Genomic DNA, 23634 nt, shown 5'->3' on the forward strand with positions numbered 1-23634 from the left:
GACTGCAAACCATAACTCCGTGTTTCCCCCTGGCCTATTATTTGGGGAAAGCTTCCAAAGCAGAAACGAACAGACACTGCAGCTGCCCAACAACTGTTTGGAAAAACTTTGCTCATATAAATGAGGCTCTGCAAACTATTACAGCAAGTGGGTGTGAGTTACAGAAAAGACACTTGGCGAAAATTGATTATTTCTTTACTTCTTACTAAATGTACTAGTATGAAAAATATTTAATTTTAGTGCATGTATCACATCAGACACATAATGCTCATTCTTCATTAACAAAGTGCTTTATTATGACTTTGAAATGACTTTGATGGATAAACTCAGTTAAAAGTTAAAGGATCACTATAGTGTCAGGAAGGCATAGCGGTTTTCCTGACCCTATAGTGCCCTGAGGGTGACCCCACCCTCAGGGTCCCCCTCCCGTGGCGCTGAAGGGGTTAAAACCTTATTCCAGTGCCGGGCTCCCTCGGTGCTGGTGACCTTTCCTCCCCCGCCGACGTCAGCTTCCTCTGCTGACATCAGCAGAGCCAAATGTGCATGCTCGGCCAGTGCTGTGCACGCATTCAAGCTGTCAATAGGAAAGCATTTTTCAATGCATTCCTATGGACGCTCTGCGCGATGGAGGCATAAGCGTCGCAGATCCAGAAGACAGCCACTAGAGGCTGGCTTAACCCCAAATGTAAACATAGCAGTTTTGCATCTGAAGGGTTAAAACCCGAGGGACATTGCACCCAGACCACTTCATTGAGCTGAAGTGGTCTGGGTGACTATAGTGTCCCTTTAAATTATTATGGTCCTATTCGGTGGACCATTTCAACGGGTAAGGAATCCAGATGCATTATCTTAGTCCTATGCTGGGCTGGTAGTTCAGTGAATAGGGAATCCATGGCACATTATCTTAGCTCTATGCTGTGCTGGTAACTCTGGGAACTAGGAATCCAGACATATTATCTTAGCCCTATGCTGGGCTGGTAACTCGGGGACTAGGAATCCAGACACATTATCTTAGCCCTATGCTGGGCTGGTAACTTGGGGAACTAGGAATCCAGACACATTATCTTAGCCCTATGCTGGGCTGGTAACTCGGGGAACTAGGAATCCAGGTGCATTTGGTCAGCCCTATGCTGGGCTGGTAAATCAGGAAACTAGGAATCCAGGTGCATCAGGTCGTTTTTTTTTTAGTTTCTTTATACATTTATTTTGTACATGTAAGTATGTACAACATAATCACATATCACATAACAGAAATACAAACAAGTCACTTGGTGTCTGTAGGTGCTACTATAAACAATGTAAACACAGAGTACAAACATAGATGCCAGTGCTATAGAGATCAGACCTTTGTTGTAAATTCTTGTGCCATTTTTTTTTTCTGCTTCACTCCAGATTGTACCCATCTGAATTAGTATTCTGTATATAATATCATATACATACATATATGATATTATGTATCCTCTCATAATTCCTTTAGTATTTAATTCCAAAATGGGAGCTCATTTTTTCCATTGTTAATAAAATTAGTTATACCTCTACATTGGTAAGTCATTTGTGCAATTTCTTGTGATGGAAATTTTTACCGCCGTTACTAAATGTAATAATATTCTGGTCTGATTTTGATGCATTCTATCAGTTCTATGCTGGGGTGGTAATTCGGGGAACTAGGAATCCAGATGCAATAGGTAAGCCCTTTGATGGCATGGTAACTCAGGGAACCAGGAATTCAGAGATACATTACCTTAGCCCTATGCTGGGGTGGTAGCTCAAGAGATAATAAATCCAGATGCATTACCTTAGCCCTATGCTGGGGTGGTAGCTAGTAGATAAGGAATCCAGATGCATTACCTCAGGCCTATGCTGGGTTGGTAACTTAGTGAATATAGAATCCGGATGCATTACCTCAGGCCTATGCTGGGTTGGTAACTTAGTGAATATAAAATCCGGATGCATTATCTCAGGCCTATGCTGGGGTGGTAACTTAGTGAATATAGAATCCAGATGTATTATCTCAGGCCTATGCTGGGGTGGTAACTTAGTGAATATAGAATCCAGATGCGTTTTCTTAGTCCTATGCTGAGGCAGTAGCTCAGTAAATAAGGAATCCAGATGCATTATCTCAGGTCTATGCTGGGGCGGTACTTCAGTGCATAAAGAATCCAGATTTATTTATAATGTTACAGTTTTTATCCCCTATTAGATTACCGCCCTTCATTAAAGAAAAGAAAAGTTAAACTTACCTTTTATCCAGTGTTTTGTCCTTATCTCCATGGCAGTCACTCACCCTCTCCTGAGATAATTATTTCTGTTGATCTTGGGCCAACCCAATGCATTAGGGCCCTGGGGACCATACATGAGCAGCAATTGCCATGATGTGCCAATCGGTAATTTCTGATGTGTAGTAATTATTTATTATTTATATAGTATCAACATATTCTTCTGAACTATATCACAGAAAGCATCAGGATAGCATTTGATACATTGAAAGAATGGCTGAATATGCATTCTGTGCAGATTTTCTGAGACAGAATAACAGTTGGATTTATCCACTAAACCAGGAATTGTGAATAACTGACGAAGATATTGCAAAATTTAGGGCCATATTCTAGTTGCAAAAACAGCTGGCCTGGGGAATTATTCAAGTTTGGCTATTTTGACAAACATTTTTTATCTCGTTAGTCAGTTCCCCCCTAATCTCCGTTTACACCAATATGAACCATGCTTGTACCCAGTTTAGGTTAATATATGTGATTAAGCTCCTACACAATGATTGATTTATAGCAGGCTTGTAATTAAAAGAGAGAAAACGTGGCAACTATGCAGCAAAGTTTCACCACTACCTGATGAAATTCTAGCAGCAAAAACAGTTACATAACTAATTTAAAGGCAATATTTCCACGTAGCTGTGACCTGCGCTGCTTCAAACGCTGGGGGAGATATATGGGCGTGCGGAAAACCTGACTCACCAGCTCATTTAGTTGAGTCTAAGTGAAATAAATTGCATGTCTGACAACTAAGCACTTGAAGTGCAATGATAATAAACACAATTGCCCTATGCAGCTCTTCAATTGATAATCCTTTCGCTAAAGTCCTCCTCTGATACGTAAAGCTTTGCAGACTGCAACTCCCATCATGCTTACCCCACTAAACGACCAGGTGACGAGTGCTGCAGTTGATAATACAATTGATTACCTATCTCTACCCACCCATAGTACAAGCATCAACAGCTCTGATCCCAAAAACACAAGTTTGTTTATAGAACACTCTGGGGTCACTTGTGCCTCCCCTAACAACTTCATCTCCAAAACTATCCCATGTATGCACCTGTCAGCAAAAGCATCCTGTCTCCTCATTCGGTCAGTGGCCATGAGCAATATTGACCGATGTTATTTCTTTTTCTGAGAATGGATATGATGCAAAGTTAAATAATGTAAAAAAAATGCATAACTTATATTATACCTATGATTATGTTACCCTACTCCATACCTTCCGAGTGTCCCTATTTAGAAAGAACAGTCCCTATTTTTGGCCCAAAATCCCACTGTCCCTATTTTCTATTCTAATGACCTGCTTTTCTAGGAGCTCCATATTGTTAGTGTATCTGAGTGTATAGCAGAGCTCCACATCAGTAATACTCCCAGTAATGTGTCTTTAACCCCTTAAGGACCAAACTTCTGGAATTAAAAGGGAATCATGACATGTCAGACATGTCATGTGTCCTTAAGGGGTTAAACTACAACAAATGTGTTTAGGAATCAGTCTGTGTAAATAACATACAATGTTCTTGTTCTAAATCATATTAAAATGTATTTTACAGCCCTGCCTCTGGACACAGTGCCACTCACACCCCTAAAATGAAAGTGTCCCTCAATGACCATTTGAAATGTTGGCAGGTATGCGCCCAATCCCTCTGATCTGTCTAAAGATCTAACAGAGTTAGTTACTCTTTGAATTCCAGAGAATTCACCCAACATTAGTGCATAGCTCTGTGGGACTATATCCCATCAAGGCACAGACAGATTTGCAATCTACATATTTTTCTAGTTAATTGGCGTACAACTATAAATTAAATTATATACAAAATAGCTGTTTTTACCTATGTTTATATGATAGCTATACATCCATACTTCTAAATAAAATGGCAATCACCAATTTTTTTCAACATCTTTTTCCCCGAAATCTTTTTTTTTTCAAATCTCTGAACCAATATATATATAGTATTTGTAATGTTCTTTGGTCCATGTTGCTTAGTGATCAAAACTGTCTCATAAGTTGATGCTGACGTGTTATTTTATATAATCACAGCTATAATATATTGGCAAGTTTCAACATTATATATTGCAGGGCTCAAAATTTCCATTTGCCACTGGTGAAGGAAAATTTAGCACCACCAAGTAGAATTTCACATTTCACCCCTGGTCAGTATACCAGAGACAGTGGCAAGTAACCTTCAAGGTCTGGCTTCTAGTGTAGAACTCTGCAGCACTGTACAATCATAGAATGAGAATATTAAACAAAAGATAGTTGACATACAAGATACTACAGATGTTCTGTTCTGCTCAAAGGAGCTTACCATCTATAAATAAATGGTACAGCTGTCAAAATATTTAGATTGTGCTACCTTGTTTTGTTTCTCTCTCCTTTGCTGTCTGCTGTCGTTAAATCGTAATAAAAAAATACAGTTTACAAAAAAAATATATTTAATATTAAATAGTTTAAAATATGAAAAATAGTGCTCGTAACTTCTACTAAAGGCAGTGTCTGCTGTCTGTGTACACAATACTTGGCAAAGAGAAGATGTGGAATTTAACATCAAAACTACAGAGTGGGAAGCTGACAGTACAGAATTTGTGGCCTATTGTCCTCAGCAGGGGCACGTTTACTTATTTAGCAAATATTTCCATTCAATGTAGCACTTGTGTAAAAGTTCACTTGGAAAGAATTTAGCTAATTGAGTAGCACAGTTAATATTTGCATGTGAAACTGGGAACTCATTTTAAAATGCATCAATCCTATCCTAAAACATACTGTACATGACGCTTTGTTAATCAGAACTCCGTTAGCTGTGCTGCGTGATGTTTGATCGTTAAAGGGACACTCTAGATCCCTAAAGTGCTTTTTCTTGTTGAAAAGCTTTATGAGTGAAGAGTGTGTCCTCCTTTTTTCATTTTGCAAAAAAAAAAAGTGCAGATTTCAGTAGAAATTAGCACTTTATAAAGTAACCTGGTTACACCCACCCAGTTGTCAATCAGGTAACAAGTTCTGCTACTTCCTGGCAGTGGTGTATTTTGATATGGAGCTGCCCTAGGCCGGACAGATCTCAGGTACCCCCTAATTTAAATGTACCCGCCCTTTCCTGGCACGGCCACACCTCTTCCTGTTAACTAACACACATTTTGACTGACAGACATACACTCACTGACCAGCACACACTCTCAGATACACTGACACACACACACACACACAGACATACACTCACTGATTTCACACAACCTGACAGACACATACAATCATTCAGACATGCACTGACAGACACATACACTCACTGACAGACATGTGCACTCACTGACAGACACAGACAATCACTCAGACACACACATTCACTGGACACACACACTCACAGACACTCACTGACAGACAAACACACATTCACTGACAGACACTCACTGACAGACATACACAGTTACTCACTGACATATATACACACACATTCACTGACATACAGACACAAACTCACTGATAGATACACACACTCTCACAATGACACATACACACATTCACTGACATACACACACACTAACTCATTGACAGACAGGCACACAATCACTGACAGACAAAAACACACACATTCATTGACACACTCACTCACATTCACTGACACACACGCACTTACATTCACAGACACACGCACTCACTCATATTCACTGACACACACCCATTCATTGACACACACACTCAGTCACATTCACTGACACACGCACACATTCACTGACACACACATTCAGTAAAACATATTACAGCGATAATCTTGTCAGTGAAAGTGACTTTCTTGCATTTTTCACACATAAAACGGCACTTTCACTTATGATATCATTGTTGTGATATGTTTTACTGTTTTGAAACACTAATATTTGTGTTCAGCAAAGTCTCCCGAGTATAACAGTAGCCCCCATGTACAGGTTTTATAGTCTTTTTGAAAGTAACAGGGTCAAATATAAGGCTTGATTTTCCGTTAGTTTTTTTCAATTTGCCAGATTGGTTATGTTGCCTTTGAGAGTGCTGGTAGACCAGGAATGAGAATTTCCCCCATGATAGCATACCATTTTCAAAAGAAGACAACCCAAGGTATTGCAAATGGGGTATGTTCAGTCTTTTCTAGTAGCCATTTAGTCATAAATACTGCCCAAAGTTAGCATTCATAATTGTTTTTTGCATTTTTAACACACAAACAAATATAAATGCTAACTTTGGCCAGTGTTTTTGACCAAGTGGCTACTAACAAAGACTGTACATACCTCATATTGAATACCCTGGGTTGTCTACTTTAAAAAAAATATGTACATGTGAGGTGTGATTCAGAGATTTATGACAGATAACAGTGTTACAATGTCACTGTTGATTATAGATTTTTAAAAAATATATATTTTGAAACAGCAATGTCAATCTTATAGCCCTATAACTTGCAAAAAAAGCAAAAAAGCATGTAAACACTGTAAACTTTGAAATCTATTTAGTCATTTTTTTTTGCATTAGCTTTTGTAGATGAGCAAAAGATCTTTCAAGTAAAAGTAAAAAAACATGTTTTTTTTCCATTTTTCACCATATTTTTTATTTATTTTTTTTAAAGTAAATTATATGACAATATACAAATAATGGTATGTAAAGAACGCCCTTCTTGCCCTGAAAAAAAACTATATATAATTTGTATGGGAACAGTTAAATATAGAGAACTTACAGCTAAACACAAACACCACAAAAGTGTTAACACAGCTCTGATCCTTAACATGATCGTACAACATGGCCAAAACAGTGCGGTCCTTAAGGGGTTAATCTTTTTTATTTTTTATTATTATTATTCTTTAATTGCAAACTATTTGCTCTTTACAATGGAAACATGAACTACAATTCCATGCACTACAATTCCTACAAATTAAAAACTTACAAACTTACCATAAAGTACCAGTTAAAAGTACAAGTTCAGAGGTTCTATAGAAAGTCAAATTAATGCTCCAAGTGCCCTAACCACTACAGCTACACTACAGCTGTAGTGATTAGGGTGCAGGACTGCCTTGTACGCCACCCTAGTGTAAGCAGTCAAATTCTTTTTGAGTGGCTAGACTTGTTACCTGGAGTCCACTGGGCGCAGCTCCCTGCCTCCACTACTAATGTCAGAGAGCCCAATGCTTTGAAGCAGTAGCTTCTATTAGCTCTCCTGAGTACCTGAGCCGTGGGATTTCTTACAATGATATCTGAACCCCAAAACTTGAAATCCGCGGCCAGGTTTTAAAAGTCCAAACTATTTTCCCGCTGGCAGTGCTAGCAGGTTGTGGGCAAATAGTTTATAACCCTTGGCAGCATGAGAGTTAATTATGTGGCAGCTGGCCAGCGCTAGAAACGTATACCTAGTAGTCCATACTTTGTCAATATAAGTATTTCATAACCCTTGTGCCATAAAAGACTTTAGCTATTTACCCACTGGCTGCATGCATTGTTTGCAAGCATATAGCACAGGGGTCCTCAAACTCTGGCCCCCCAGATGTTGCTGAACTACAACTCCCATGATTATCTGGCTATCTATGTAATTCAACGAATCATGGGAGTTGAACTTGTAGTTCAGCAACATCTGGGGGGCCGTAGTTTGAGAACCAGGGGCGGGCTGGGCCGGGGGGCAGGGAGGCAATTGCCCGCCAGGCCGCCCTAAATCCCATTAAGACCGGCCGCGGCGGGCCGGCCCTTTAAATGCTGCAGCCGCCTGAGCGCTCTGTAAAGAGCGCTCAGGCGGCTGCAGAACAGATTCTCCCCTCCCCTCCCCTGTAGCGTGGCCGAGCTGCTCTCCGGTCCCGGCCGGAGTGATGGGAAAGTGCACGCTCAGTGTGCACCTTCCTTTCAGTCCGGCCGGTTACAGGAAACAGAAACTCCTGTTCCGCGCGGAGTTTCTGTTTCCTGTAACCGGCCGGACTGACAGGAAGTGCACACTGAGCGTGCACTTTCCCATCACTCCGGCCGGGACCGGAGAGCAGCTCGGCCACGCTACAGGGGAGGGGGTAAGAAGAAGAGGGGAGGGGGGGAAGTAAAAAGAGGGGAGGGAGGGGGGGAAGTAAGAAGAGGGGGGGTGGAAGTAAGAAGAGGGGGGGGTGGAAGTAAGAAGAGGGGAGGGGGGTGGAAGTAAGAAGAGGGGAGGGTGGGGGTGGAAGTAAGAAGAGGGGAGGGGGGGTGGAAGTAAGAAGAGGGGAGGGGGGGTGGAAGTAAGAAGAGGGGAGTGGGGAAGGAGTAAGAAGAGGGGAGGGGGGAGTAAGAAGAGGGGAGGGGGGGAGTAAGAAGAGGGGAGGGGGGGAGTAAGAAGAGGGGAGGGGGGAGTAAGAAGAGGGGAGGGGGGGAGTAAGGGGAGGGGAGGGGGGAGAGTAAGAAGAGGGGAGGGGAGGGGAGGGGGGGGAGTAAGAAGAGGGGAGGGGGGAGTAAGAAGAGGGGAGGGGGGAATAAGAAGAGGGGAGGGGGGAGAGTAAGAAGAAGGGAGGGGGAGTAAGAGGAGGGGAGGGGGAGAGTAAGAGGAGGGGAGGGGGGAGTAAGGGGAGGGGAGGGGGAGTAAGGGGAGGGGAGGGGGGAGTAAGGGGAGGGGAGAAGGGGAGGGGGGAGAGTAAGAGGAGGGGAGGGAAGGGGGGAGTAAGAAGAGGGGAGGGGAGAGAGTAAGAAGAGGGGAGGGGGGAGTAGGAAGAGGGGAGCAGGGAGTAAGAGGGGAGAGGGGAGTAAGAAGAGGGGGGAGTAAGAGGGGAGGGGGAGAGTAAGAAGAAGGGGGGAGTAAGAAAATGGGAGGGGGGATAATAAGAGGGGGGAGTAAGAGGGGAGGGGGGTAGTAAGGTGAGGGGCGGAGTAAGAGGAGGGGGGAGTAAAAAGAGGGGAGGGAGGAGTGTAAGAAGGAGGGGAGAAAAGAAAAAGAGGGGGGAAGAAGAGGGGAGGGGAGTAAGAAGGAGGGGAGATAAGAAAAAGAGGGGGGTAAGAAAAAGAGGGGGAGTAAGAAGAAGAAGAGGAGGGAGTAAGATAAAGAGGAGGGAGTAAGATAAAGAGGGGGGAGTAAGAAGAAGAAGAGTGGAGAGTAAGACGAAGAAGGGGTAAGAAGAAGAAGGGGGAGTAAGAAGAAGGGGGAAGTAAGAAGGAGGGGAGATAAGAAAAAGAGGGGGTAAGAAGAAGAAGGGGGAGTAAGAAAAAGAGTGGGGAGTAAGAAGAACAAGAGTGGGAAGTAATTAGAAGAAGGGGGTAAGAAGAAGAGGGGGTAAGAAGAAGAAGGGGGAGTAAGAAGAAGAGGGGGAGTAAGAAGAATAAGGGGGTAAGAAGAAGAAGGGGGTAAGAAGATGAAGGGGGTAAGAAGAAGAAGGGGGTAAGAAGAAGAAGGGGTTAAGAAGAAGAAGGGATAAGAAGAAGAAGGGGGAGTAAGAAGAAGTAGGAGGGTTAAGAAGAAGAAGGGGGGAGTAAGAAGAAGAAGAAGAAGGTGGGAGTAAGAAGAAGAAGAAGGGGGGAGTAAGAAGAAGGGGGGAGTAAGAAGAAGGGGGGAGTAATAAGAAGAAGGGGGTAAGAAGAACAAGGGGGGGAGTAAGAAGAACAAGGGGGGAAGTAAGAAGAACACAGGGAGGAGGGGGGGTAAGAAGAACACAGGGGGGATGGAGGGGGGATGAGAAGAGCACAGGGAGGGTGGGTGAGTGTGAGAAGAAACCGCTAGGGGAGGGTGGGGGAGAGGAGAGACCACTAAGGGGCAGGGGAGAGCTCTAAGGGACAGAAGGGACAGCTCTATAGGACAGGGGGCAAGACAGGGAGCTCTTTCACACTACGCACACACACACACACAATGCATCCCTATACATACACAGAAACACACAATGCATCCCTATACATACACAGAAACACAACATGCTTCCCTTACACACAGAGAAACACACAATGCATCCATTACACACACACACACACACACACACAATGCAACCCTTACACACAAAGACAATGCATCATTTGCACACATACACAGAAACATACAATGCAAACCCTTACACACACATGCAAACACACACACTGTTTTTCTTACATACACACAGAAACACAATGCATCTCTTACACACAATGCACACACATACAAACACACACATTGCATCCCTTATGCATACAAACACAGATTCACACAATGCATCCCTTACACACAACCAGAAACACATAATACATCCCTTATACACAAATACACACTGCATCACCTGCACAAACTGGTATCCCTATACACTACATACCATAAGCACACATATTAAATCCTCTACAATAACACATAACACATCCCCTACACACTCCACTCCCTGTGAGCGAACTCATGGGTGGGTGGAACATATAAGTGGACTTATGAGTGGGCCTTATGGGCATACTCACCGTCAGGCACTGGGGCCCAGACCTTGAGCTGTGTAAGAGGCCCCCAAAAATGGAGCTGCTTCCAATTCTCCCAGAACATTGAATTTTGTGACCACAGTAGCAAACAGCCTCCAGAGATCCTGTTCTACACCAGACCAGTGGAGCCAAACTGCAGCCCATCATCATCCTCATCTAATTGTAAGTAGGCAATCTAGTATATTATAGTGACACTAATCTATAATTTACCTCACATTAAAGGGACACTATAGCTTAATGAAGTGGTTCTGGTGTCTATAGCTGGTCCCTGCAGGCTTTTTAATGTAAACACACACTGTGTGCAGCACTGGCGTTAGTTCATATGGCAGATCATATGGGTGGGGCATTGTGATGTCACATGGGTGGGGCGGCAAATTTATATTTTGTCTAGGGCGGCAAAAATCCTTGCACCGGCTCTGATCCTGGGCAGGTGCACCAGTGTACTGGTGACCCACAGGAGGGGAGTGCACTGATTGCACTGTACTCTCCTTCTGCCCAGACCCGTCTTGACCGCAGTGCAAGTGCCCTCTGCCCCTAATTTACAGTGGCTCACACTCACAACAAGCAGTGCCTGGAGCCCTTTGCAAAGACGGAAACAAAGAGGTTCTGCGGCAGCTAGCCGTCCTGCAAGAATTACATTAAACAGCTGTTCCCCATGCAGCCACAGGTGGCGTTGTGCTGGGAGACTGTGATTACTCTTCACTTCCTCCCAGCCTACAGAGCAGCGCATGGGGGAGAGAGAGGAGGAGGCATGATTTAATCTTGAATAAATCCTCTAAGCAAACCTTTATAAATTTGGGGGGATCAGCTCTGTTTCCACAGTTTATTGGTGTTTACTCTGATGCCTGTATTAATATTGAGGGATGTCTAAGTAGTAACATCAGTGTGTGTCAGCAGGGCCAGCCGTTGGGGTGGGCAAGCTGTGCAGTCACGCAGGGTGCCATGACAACAGAGGCACCCGGCGGCCAACACAGCTCACAAGTTGGGTACACCAGCATATTTAATTTAAACGATTCGCTGGTGGTCCACTGGTGCGCACCAGCAGTAGGTGCAGTCAGATCATATCCTCTCCCTCGTGGTTCCGGCGCTCAGTTAGTGAGTCAGAGCACAGGCTCAGAGATTCTCAGCCTGTGCTCTGACAACATTGAAAGTCAGAGCCATGAAGGAGCGGGTATGGCAAAGAGCTACGGATTAGCATAACATCAATATCCGTTATAAAATCAGGAAAAGGTGGGCATGGATGGTGAATTTATTTGGTGGCGCAATGGGCCACTTGACTGGTTTTGCCCCCCAGGCCTAAGGCTGCCAGCCCTCCCCTGTTGAGAACCCCTGATATAGCACATAAAATGTCATTCACTTAAGTAATCGATAATTCGTCAATGTGCATCCTCCTGGAATTTTATTAATATTGGTGCTTTGTGAATCTTCCAAATCCTATACTTTGTCTTGGGATTGGATGCAATAGCACTGATTTTAATCCAGGCATCAAATGCATCGGGGCGATTCTTACAGATTCACTCGGGCTGACCGAATTTGACTGTAGTAAATAATATGAGAATTGCCATTGCGGTTGGAATGCAGTCACTTTCACCAGATTCTGTCCATCCAGGATAAACAAAATCCAGGGTTTAGTGAATAACCCCATCAGATGTTATAATCAATATCTAGCTTATGTCTAAGGGATTTGTTTACTTAAACAGGGATTTTAGAGAATACAAATGTCAGGACAAAATGTCTTAGCAGATAAATTAACAAGTTGGAAAATTTTTCCATTTCAGTTATTCTGGCCAAACATATGAAATTCCTTTGACATTTCCTGGTCCAGTAAGTAAATCTCTATTTCCATTGTTCTGTACTGCTTTAATTTATAAAATAAAATAAGGAGCTCAGGTAATTAGAAATAACCAGACTGTCTGCGGCTGAATAGAATGTATCTTTACCGAGTAATTTAGGTACATCTAGTTTCCATGTCACTTTTTAATGTTTTTTATAACACTTAGAGTGAGTGAATGTGTTGAGATTTTTAATTCAGCTGCTTCAGTCCACTCACAGAAAAATTGCATCATGCACCTACATCCCATGCATAGACTTGGTAACATTCTTTTTGCAATGTTAAAGTGAATGTAACCTCCCAAAACCTTCACTTCTCATTTGCTTAGTTTTTCTGATGAATTAATTTTTTGATGCTCCCGAAACTCTTCCCAGACTGTGCAGCAGCTTTTGTAGGTCAAACTTCACGTTCCTATTCTAGCAGCAAAGCAGGAGGAGGCAGGGTTCTGAACACACTACATGGCTTCTTTTCATGCTGTGATAAGAGATGTCTGTTATAGATAGTGAACATAGAGTATAGAAAGAGTGAGAGATGTACTACTATGTTAATTTTATCCTCACTCCCTGAACAGGAGTTGAACAAAGTAGTTATCCTATGAGTCTCCTCATTTTTTTAACCTCCTCCCAGAAGAGGGGTTGGATGAAGGAGCAAGGCACATCCTGACAGACACCTGATTGATCATAGTTATAACATTAACCATCACCCAACTGCACCTCGGGGCATAACAGGTGGCACTTCATCAGATCTCTCTTGTTCCAGTAAGTTATCCTGTGCATCTATATTGTTTTTTGTTTTTGTTTTTTTTGCTGTGGTTTCCCACCCATGTGCACATACCAGTCAATATTTAAAGAAATACATATTATATCTTCTTGTTGGTCAAAAGCTTGAAGAAAACTTGAACTGACTCAAAATAATAACTGTCAAAAGCTGTTTGATAATAACGATTGCTGTAAATATGCCCAGTGAATGGATACTCCAGGTTCTTAGATGCAGAATTAATGACTGGGCCTACACAATGAAATGGTCTATATGGTATGAAAGGTCATGACCTTCCAAGATAAGACAGGTTTAGAGCAGGTTGATTTTAACCTATGCACAAGATCAAGAATGCGTGCAAAAGCTTGGCATAGTACATTGCTTATTTATGCAAAATAAATGTAAGGTGTGGTCTACCTTGAGATCTATTTATTCAATGTGGGCATCAATTTCTATCATGGCTTTTTAAAACTGGACAGACTTTTATTTTTTTTTTTATTTTTTTTTATAAATCTATGAAATGTTATTAACAGGATTACATAACGATGAAGAAAGTTTGAATCATCATTTCATCTACTCGGCCAGTCATGAAATCTCAATCGTTAAGTTCATGTGACCTCGTTACGATCCTGAAACTTAGGGCAATATCTACACAAACTCTACACAAATTAATTTATTTTTACGGTAGTTAAAAAACTTACAGGAACTTAGAAAATATAATAATGTTATTGTTTAAAACGAAATACATGTATATATTTCAGGGGAATACATATATATATTTCAAATGTTGGGAAAAAAAGTTAAAACATAGATGTTGAATTTGATCATGCCTCCTTGACCTGTGTGATAACTGTTTTTTTATTGTTTCTTAAACAAGAGTGCTCTAACTTGAAAAATACATATAGGTAAATTTGATTGCTTCTTTTTTAGTTTTAATTACTAAGAACTCTGTGTTATAAACACAAATATAAAAAAAGTTACAAAATTCAGTTATAAATAGAATTAATGTGTTAAAAAGGATGCAATTTGAAGCCTTCACCCAAAGAGTGTTTGTCTTTAAAAAAGACTTAAAGGATCACTATAGTGTCAGGAAAACAAACTCGTTTTCCTGACACTATAGCATCCTTGGGGGACCCTCACCCTCAGGGTCCCCCTCCCGCTCGGATGAATGGGTTAAAACCCCTTCAGCAGCTTACCTTAATCCAGCGCCGGGCTCCCTCGGCGCTGGTGACCTCTCCTCCCCCGCCGACGTCATCTCCCGAGTTGAGCAGAAGGCACATACGCGGCAAGAGCCGCGCGTGCATTCAAACAGTCCATAGGAAAGCATTTCTCAATGAGTTTTGTCATGCCTAGGGCAGCACAAAACCAGGATACACCACTGTCCCTAGGGTTGTACAATACTATAGTCATAACTTGACAATTTTAACCCAAATTGTGCAATTTGGTGTTTAATTCACTGCAATTTACTGTTTAATAAACAAATCTCTTTGTCTATCGTGCACCAAATGCCTTTAAAAATCTGAATTTAATCCAGTCCACTTTATTGGTTATGGTGTTTTCCCACGGTTTGAATATGTATCCAGGTCCCACCAGACACCAGCACTGCATTGGCCTCACCTGGCCTTTTCCAGGAAGAACACAGTAGGAATCACAGGCTAAGAGTAATCTGAGCACTCTCAGCCAATGACTGAGATAATGCTTTGGTCATGCTTCACGTTAAAGTCTAATGTGTTTTCCCACAGCCATTACTAGAGATGGCTGTCAGAAAATGACAGTGATCAGAGATTATGTGCAGGTGACTGTGCATACTAAGAGTTGAGAGATGTGATTGCATTGTGCATTGTGAGACAACTGCAAATTCAGCTTCTACAGACATACTGCAATGTTGATTGTATGTACAAGACAAAACAGTATGCAATTGTATGCATATTGTAATAAATATTGATCTATACATTTGCTAGTAATCTGGCTAGCACAATGTAGAGATGAAATGGAATATTCCTTAATTTTACACCAAGTCAAGTTAGTCACCACGAGTGTCTTTAAAACAGACCAATAGCCTGTATTCTTGACTGAATGAATGTGTCCAGCACAGGTAAGGTTTAATTTTGTGTACACTGTAACAATGAATCAATGAATTCACCTGATTCCATCTGTAAATGAGGAAACTCCTGGAATAGGAGCAATGTTTTATTGTATCCCAAAATAACTATGTATATCGCGGTTTTAAATTTTTTTATTCACGAAGTCTGGATGTAGATACTATGGATTCAGTTGCCATCAATGTCTACCTACTATTTAAGAGTGTTGCTAGGAAAGGTGCTGACCAGGATTAGAGGTCGGAGTGCAATCCCGGATAGCCCCAGATCTAATTTTGGTCCCTAGCATTGTTAGCCCTGAGTAACACCTTTAACCCCTTAAGGACCAAACTTCTGGAATAAAAGGGAATCATGACATGTCACACATGTCATGTGTCCTTAAGGGGTTAATGACATCATTGTGACAGTGCTATCAGCATTTTTGAAGTTGATTATAGAGGACAGTGGACAGAGGTGGTATTGCTGTAAGTGTGAGGTTTTAATAAGGTGGGCACAGGTTTAATTTTAAGCTTAGGGTTAATGTTGTGGGTGAAGGGTTAATATGGCAGAAATAGGGTTAATGCAGCAGGTGTGGGCATTTCACATTTTGTTTTATATCGCTGTAAATCAGGACTTAATAACTCAGAAATCATTCAAAGATTTGGTGTCATATCAATACATTTGGTGTCATCAATCCTATTAGGGTTTAGGGATGGACATAGGGCGTGTTCCAAGATGCAATTAGGGGATTTACGAAAGTCTGTATTTGTGGGAGGAGCCATAACATGTACTTTTGGTCTGTAGGCCGTGCCTTGTTTAATATTTCTGTTTAAAATATGTCTTGTTTATTGTGTAATAGTATTGGCATGTCTATATATCAGGAACAATGACATTTGTGTTCTGTGTCACATGCAGAACTTTACCTAGCGTAGACAGATCTGCTAAATATTCATGGACACACATCATATCTGTGTACAGAAAGGCAGCGTGTGAATGTTACAAAAGGGTAGCATTTTTCATGAAACACCCATTAGAACAAGCAAGGTAAAGGCATCCAGGAAATTAGCAATTCTATCTCACCAGTTACAGGCAGGGCCCACCTACCACCTCTTATCTAGTAAGAGGGGATGAGAAAAGGCAAGGCTAATCTAGAGGTTTGTGAGTTAATGAACTGAAAATTCTTTCTATCCAGCTCTGATCGTCCTGGTGTACCAGGCGAAACCGAAAAAAAAACTTATTTATGGTGGTTAATTTAGGTGGGGCTGTAAGTTCCACTGATTTGGCAATAGGCTAGTGTCAAAGGAAGTGCGCTTGGACTTTCACCTGGAATATTGCTTGAATGGCTTTCCAAATTCAGGAATAGACAGGAGCTACAAACACGTCCCTGTCAGGATTCTAACCCCAAACTGTTTTTACAGGTTGCCCTTTTGAATGGAAAACATGACAAATGACAGAACGTTGAAATGTCAGAACATGTTTTCAGTAATAGATCACACATCAACAGCCCTTAGTTCACTTCGAGGACATCAAACTTATCATAAAGCTGCACAGAAATGTGTTTCTAAAATAGATGTTTCAGAGCTGGTAGGAATAGGACACAAACTCAGTGTGAAATCCTAACATGATCACTTAGAAATACTTTTAACTATTTAAAAATGATTCACTTTTCATTCTAAAAAGAATTCTTGTACACAGGACACAATTGTTTCCATATAAAAGATGCATAACAAACCTACAACACATTTAAATTCACAGCCTGAACTACTCCATAAACCCCTAAGTCTTATATATAATATATATCAAGTGCAATTCTGGGGCAACGTTCTACCGCTGCAGCAATCACCATGGAAACCAATGGAATGTTTATACTAATTGCTTCACTTTTAGAACGCTGCCCCAGAATTACATTTTATCCATAAACACATTCGCAGACAAAGTTAATAACGTTAAAGGTTTTTTTGTTTTGTTCTTTTTTATGTGAAGGAAGCAAATGGTTAATTACATGAGCCCAGGGGTGCCCAAAAGGCAGATCGACAGCTTTTTACAGTCCAACAACACTCTTTAGGCTGACTAAGCGTCATGGGAGTGGTGGATCTTACATAGTTGGGCCCTCAGTGTTTAAGCCTGTTGCACCTATCAGATCGGGGATAGGCAAACTCCTATCATCCTGTGCAAGTTTCTGGAACTAATGACAGAAGTTATCATGTCTTTCTATACATTAACAGCATCCTCTGCCCAGTGCCCACCCCATGCCCATCTCACCTTGACCACATCGTCATTGAGATGTTTGGGGTCCCTGTTGACCAGGTCAATCTCCTTGGTGTGGGCATCACGCTCAGCCTTCTCACTCAGGTACTCATCAGCCATGGTCTTGTTGTTGGGTTTGTAGATGTTCCCTTGATCTCGTATAATAGGCGTAGTGTACAGGACACCCTGGGGTGAATTGAGGTGTGTAGTAGGCAGGGGGGAGAGGGAAGGAGGGAGGGTGCAGATAAATGGAAAAGGGGAGAGAGTGAAAAAAAAAGATACACTTTAGCAATGTGTAACCATAGATGGAAGCAGCAGAGCTGTCAGGCTGAGCTTTGCAGTGTACAACTAAGGCTTGGTTTATAAAAGGATCCATACAAAATACCACACCCCTCTGTACCAGAGCACAGGCTCCCTCCAGCAGGGGTCATCAGACCTCAGCATTAACATTGGGAATATTCCTCATTCCTGGGGGATTCCTTACTCCCCCTCACCTCCTCCCATAGAGGCAATCCCTGTCACACCCAGGCAGGACAGCACAAACTTTCCACACAGAGATCAGTGTCCTGGGCACCACACCCTGCATGCTGACTGTGTTCACAAAGCAGGGATTCCCATCATCAAGGGCTCACTCACTGTCACAGCACACACTCAGGGTTGGGGAACATCTGGCTCTCCACTTGTTATCCACGTTTGTCAAACTTCAAAGCCAGAAGGATGGCTTAGCATTATGTGTAAGGCAGTCCATAACAGCTAAGGGGATTGTTAATGTTACCTAGCTGGGGTAGATATTTGTTTGTTTTAATTTCTGCTATTTTGGCTTCACAGAAATTGCAGTTCCTATGTCATGGCTTGGCACCAAGATTTTCTAAAATTCACAATTTGTGGGCGTATTCGCTACACGGGGAATAAAAGCGAATGGATAACCATAATGCAAACTGGGTACATTTTTTTTAGCTACTTTTGCAGTTCTGTCTTCTATGGTTTAAGAATTTGAGTTCACATTTGTATAGGTTTATATGAAAAGTACTCTTTGCATTTTAATTTGGTCGAATTAAATCCAAATGGGAAAATTGAGGATACATTGGGTGATTTGCGACATATTCCAGCTCAGACATAGTAACAGCTATTTTTGCCTCAGTTTTGCAAAACATAAATAAAACCTTTTTTATTAAGAAGAAGAAAATTGCTCAAATTCAAAGTTCAGTGAATAGCATTGCTTGTTTTGTGTTACATTCATTTTCTTTTGCGCTAACCCCTCAAACTGTTTGTCCTGTGATTTTTCGAACAACTCTTAGCATTGGTCTTTAATTCACTACAATTTACAGTTCAGTAAATTAACCCTTTCCAAATTCTATTGTGTAGTGCTTAGTGACTAATGTATTGGATAATGATATTAATAATGTTACTAAGTGTTGCTTTCCAAACCGCATTAACCCATTACACCACGTAGAAGTTTGAGTAGGCCCCATCCTGTGTTTTTTTCGCCAACCCCTACTAGTTTAAGGTACCTTGGAGATGCAACAAGTTCTGCACTGCAAGTTATAATAGTGCATGCTTTTTTTTCAATATCAGACAACTAGTAATTTAGACAATGTATGTAGAGTGTGTTATTGTTCACACATTATGTGCCCCGCGGTGTCTTTTTGTATTGCTGTTTTGGGTGTGTCTATATTCGAAATGGTTATGAAATACTTTTAGAGGAAGATTAATCCAGTTTTTTTCTGTTTGGGGCACATCTAATTTCTGCCAAGTGTGACTCAGTTATACCTTCTAATTATCCTCCTGGCTTTAATACGTGCAAATTCCTTTTGTTTTGTGCGCTTTTACAGAAAATAACCTTCGGTTTGGGGCTCTTCTGTTTGTTAAACCAAGTTTTGTTATACTGTTTATAAAATTATTATCCACTGAAATGTGAAAGGTCAAGAATTTCAAATGAACCTGAAATTTTAGGTTAAAATGCAAATTAAAAACACAAATGAATTGGTAAATTTGTCTGATTTGGCTATTTTGGCCAAACATGTAAATTTCAGTTCAAATTCCCTTTCCTACTTTTGTACATAATAAATATAACATCTGCAAACCTTCAGATAGGCACAGCTTGGATACATTTAGTTAGTAGTGGTTTAGTAAGTAGATTGCAACACATTGTTATGGCTCTGAAATAGTTAACAATCGCCTTTCTCATTCGTAGGGAGTCATTGTCACTTTAACTAATGTGGCCTACAATTCCCATCATGCTCAGCCACACTGGGAGTTGCAGTTAGCAGAATCTGTGAAAATATATTTTCATGCCTGTGAGTATTTAGTATCTTCCATTAAACTTTTTAGTTTCAACCTATTCTGGATTATTTTTTAAACAATAAATTATTGACACGGAAAGGGTTAACACGAATGTAGAAGCGATGACATATTTAAACTATGGCAACGTCTAAACATGCAGTACATTTATTTGTTAGTGGGTTAAATATTCTCCGTGCCGCTGGGAATATATAAAATTAGAAGATTGTGGGATTTGCAAACCTCTCTGTTTCATTTCCCACAGCCCTCCAGCCATCTCAAAGGAATGAGGTGGATAGGCAGCATGTAGAATGGCTACTAGGGGCCTTATAATACAAATAACACAGGGCTGGTCCAACACACTGTGCTTCCTAGGTCCACAAACACACTGTTGCCCCAACCCCACCTCCTCCACCATCACCTGAGCTGATTACTAAAATCCTACCTGGTGGGGTTCTCAGACCCCTCTAGAGTATTTCCCCTTGTCACACAGTGCTTCTCCCCTCTCACATGCTTACATACTCTCATGCAGTTTGGACCAATTGGGTGGCATGTTTAGGGCCTGGAGAATATGGCTTATTAAATCCAAGATTGTAGATTTCAACGGTTTTACAAGTGTTCTACTTCTAAGAGCTAGCACTCACAGTATGCTGCTCACATGTTACACTGTGGCGACAGATGTTATAGCTGTTAAAATGGCTTAGTAGATAAGGGAACCAAGCCATGATTGGACAACAATGCCACAGGAATTTCCATGTTCCCAAAATATCTTTGTAAACTAAACAACCATTCCCAGGACACCACCTAAAAAATCTTAAATCAAATGTGTAAACCAGCTGCATAAACTATTGTTTCTGATATATAAGTGATTTATGAAGTTTATGAAGAGCTTCCAATTTAAGGTATCACGATGAAGAGGGTAAACCACTTAATGTGATCCCACAGTGCACTTTGTCGCCCATAATGCAGACCCCATCATGGACCTTGAACATACAACGCTTGAGAATTCCTAGTAGCCCCTTGGTGTCAAACCGATGACCATGATAGCTAATTTACTGCTAGGTTTGTTTGGTAAACTGAGAATTTTCACAGTTCCCAGTCTAGTGAACAGATCGATTCTGATCTTTAAATACAAGGTTTTGCTAGAAAGCCAGTTTTTCTTTTAACGTCTGCTGTACATCTGTGCTTGTGGTGAATCCCAGTTTCATTATTCAGGCCTCAGCAATGTTCTTCTTGTCAAACAGGGCTGGCTTGTATTATATGGGATCTTACGGCTTATGGCAAAATGTGAACATCAGTTGGTGATACATTTCTAACAGAATGGATTACGGCAGATTATGAAATGGAAAGAACTTCTTGCTAATTACAATGTAAGATTAACAGAGCAACATTAAAGAAAGACCTGCTAAAGGATATAGTTTGGTATGAGAAATTTCAATTTGTTGGTGTAATTATATAAAATTTACCTAGTTTAGTCTATCAAGTCTAGAATTTAGATTCAAGTGAATGGAAATGATAAATCAGAAAATTAATTAGTATAAACAGATAATTAAACAACTTATCTTAATATTCCCTATTCCTGGTATATGAGTGATTTATTTTAATAAAATAAAAAATGACATTTGATTATTAGTTAAATAATGAGTTTTGGTAAATTGGCAGCCTGTTTGAAAAATCTAAGCGAAAATAGCATATATGTGTATTTAATTTACATACAACTGTCCTTTTTATTTGTCTCGTAGCCAGTTACATGACAGTAGGACGTACAGTAAGTACAGTGCTTATACAGTGTATGCATTATTTTTACACAAAACACGTACATTTAATTGGCTCAAATCAGGATACCATAAAGTGGGGGAGGTACAGTAAGTGCAGCAATTATACAATATATGTTTTTTATTTATATAGAACATACACATTTGATTGGCTCAATGCAGGTCACATTACAGGAGAGGGTGGTACAGTAAGTACAATAATTAAAGTGTATGAATATTTTGTTTAGGAGTCATGAATATGTTCAACTGGCTTGTTACAGGTTGCTTTACAGTAGAGAGAAGTACAGTAAGTACAGTTATACTGATACTATAAGTGGTTAAAAAAAAAAACCACTATAAATTAAAAGTAGAAGGCCATTGTCCCACTGAATTTACAATCCAATCAGAAAAAAACTCTCCTAAATAGGATATTTTTTTCCCAATTCTAAAATTTTGGCATTAACATTGCATAGGTGAAATAGCTCAGTGGGCTAATGCATCAGCAGCATCTGTTCTAACCCTTGGGTTGCAGGTTCAAATCCCAGCAGGGTTGACTCAGCCCTTCATCCTTCCGAGGTAGATAAAATGAGTACCATTAAAAAATTGGGTGATAGTACTAAGGTAAGCTCCCCAGGATGTACTTGGAAACCAGAGTAATCTAAATATACCTTTCCTGGTTAAATACTTTGTTATTATTATATACATTTTCAACTTTCCACAAGTCACTATTTAGTCAATAAAGGCCCAAATAGCATCTCAGCTCTAGTGTTTAAATGTATTTGCTGAGCCTGATGTGAAAAATATACACAGAGAGGTGTTTGCAATTTTGAAGCAAAAAGCAAAGAAACACAAAGGCTAGCATTAATTGGTCACTTTATGAAACGAGATCATCCACAAAATAATCACCACAATCTTGTCATCGCATTTCTTTAATATAAAACACCCCTAATATTTGAGACATAAACAAAAAATGACATGGGGTCTATGTATCAAATAGTAATCTGTTGTGTAAAATTAAAAGCGACAACCGCCTTTTTAAATTGAAAAGAACAAATAAGTTGGAAAATAACCTCCAATACAGTTTAGTTTATATTTGTTTTCTTAAAATGTAAAAATTTGGCCTAAAATTTGCCGTTAATGATTGTACTGAAAGGGTGCACACTAAGTATTAAGAAAACACATTTTAATTAAAAAATATCTCCAAGTTATCATCTAAACGATTTGCAGCATTCCTTTGTCCTAAAAGTAGACTTATCTGCAGTGCACACCTGCAAGAAGCAAATATCTCTCCCCGGCCCCTCTTCTTCAGTAACAGATTAATAGGGGAGTGTGCCAAGGGAACATAAACACTCCGTTGGGATAGATAACATTCCATTCTCTACTCCCCTAAAACAAAAATTATTATTATTATTTAAAAGTATTTTAAGGAGATAACATCTCTCTCTCAGTGCACTCAGCAATTGGAAGGTTTTGAAACCAGCAAAACACTAAATTGAAAAAAATCAGTTTACTCCTGAACTGCCCAGGTGTACCCAAAGCATATACAAAGTGAAAGCAATGTGCTCACAGATTTAGCAAGTCCATGCAAGCAGGCTTAGTGTCAAAGAAGCCACAAGCAATGTCCATTCCTACCTCGTCATCTATGTATTTGCCACCAGACATGTCGTTTACTTGCCAACAGTTCAGGCTGAGATTTCAGTGAGCTATGATTTAAGGGATCTGAGAGAGGAAGATACAGTATTGTGTAAAGTAATTTCAAATCTAGGAAAAGGAGGGGAAGGAGGTGGCTGTATGAAAAGGATTTTTCTGGCCAGGCTCCAATGTTTGTTCTGCTCAGTTTGTGCCTGGATGACAGCCGAAATGAACTGAGACTTATCCCTAAGGCACATAGATCACCACTAAAGAATAGGGTGTTGTAAGGCACAAACTTTTCATCAAGTCAGAACGCCTTGCTACACCGTCAGTGCTCTCCCAGGACAGCACGCTGCATGCACTAACCTTGCACAGAGCACTGACACTAGATATTGCAAAGTACAGTACATGCTATTGTACA

The 23634-nt window shown here is 40.7% G+C and overlaps 1 protein-coding gene across 1 annotated transcript in view; it reads right to left on the reverse strand.

Moving 5' to 3' along the window:
• Nucleotides 1-23415, reverse strand: part of CAV1 (caveolin 1) — a 40681-nt gene extending 17266 nt beyond the window's left edge. The window contains exons 1-2 of the mRNA XM_063446853.1: nucleotides 23214-23415; nucleotides 17563-17733 (exon numbers count right to left, since the gene is read on the reverse strand). Coding sequence (XP_063302923.1) covers nucleotides 17563-17733; nucleotides 23214-23243 — 201 coding nt within the window. The 5' untranslated portion in view covers nucleotides 23244-23415. The remainder of the gene's footprint in view (nucleotides 1-17562; nucleotides 17734-23213) is intronic.
• Between the last annotated feature and the right edge of the window lie 219 nt (nucleotides 23416-23634).

Source organism: Pelobates fuscus, chromosome 3 (assembly GCF_036172605.1).
Source record: "Pelobates fuscus isolate aPelFus1 chromosome 3, aPelFus1.pri, whole genome shotgun sequence".
NCBI lineage: Eukaryota > Metazoa > Chordata > Amphibia > Anura > Pelobatidae > Pelobates > Pelobates fuscus.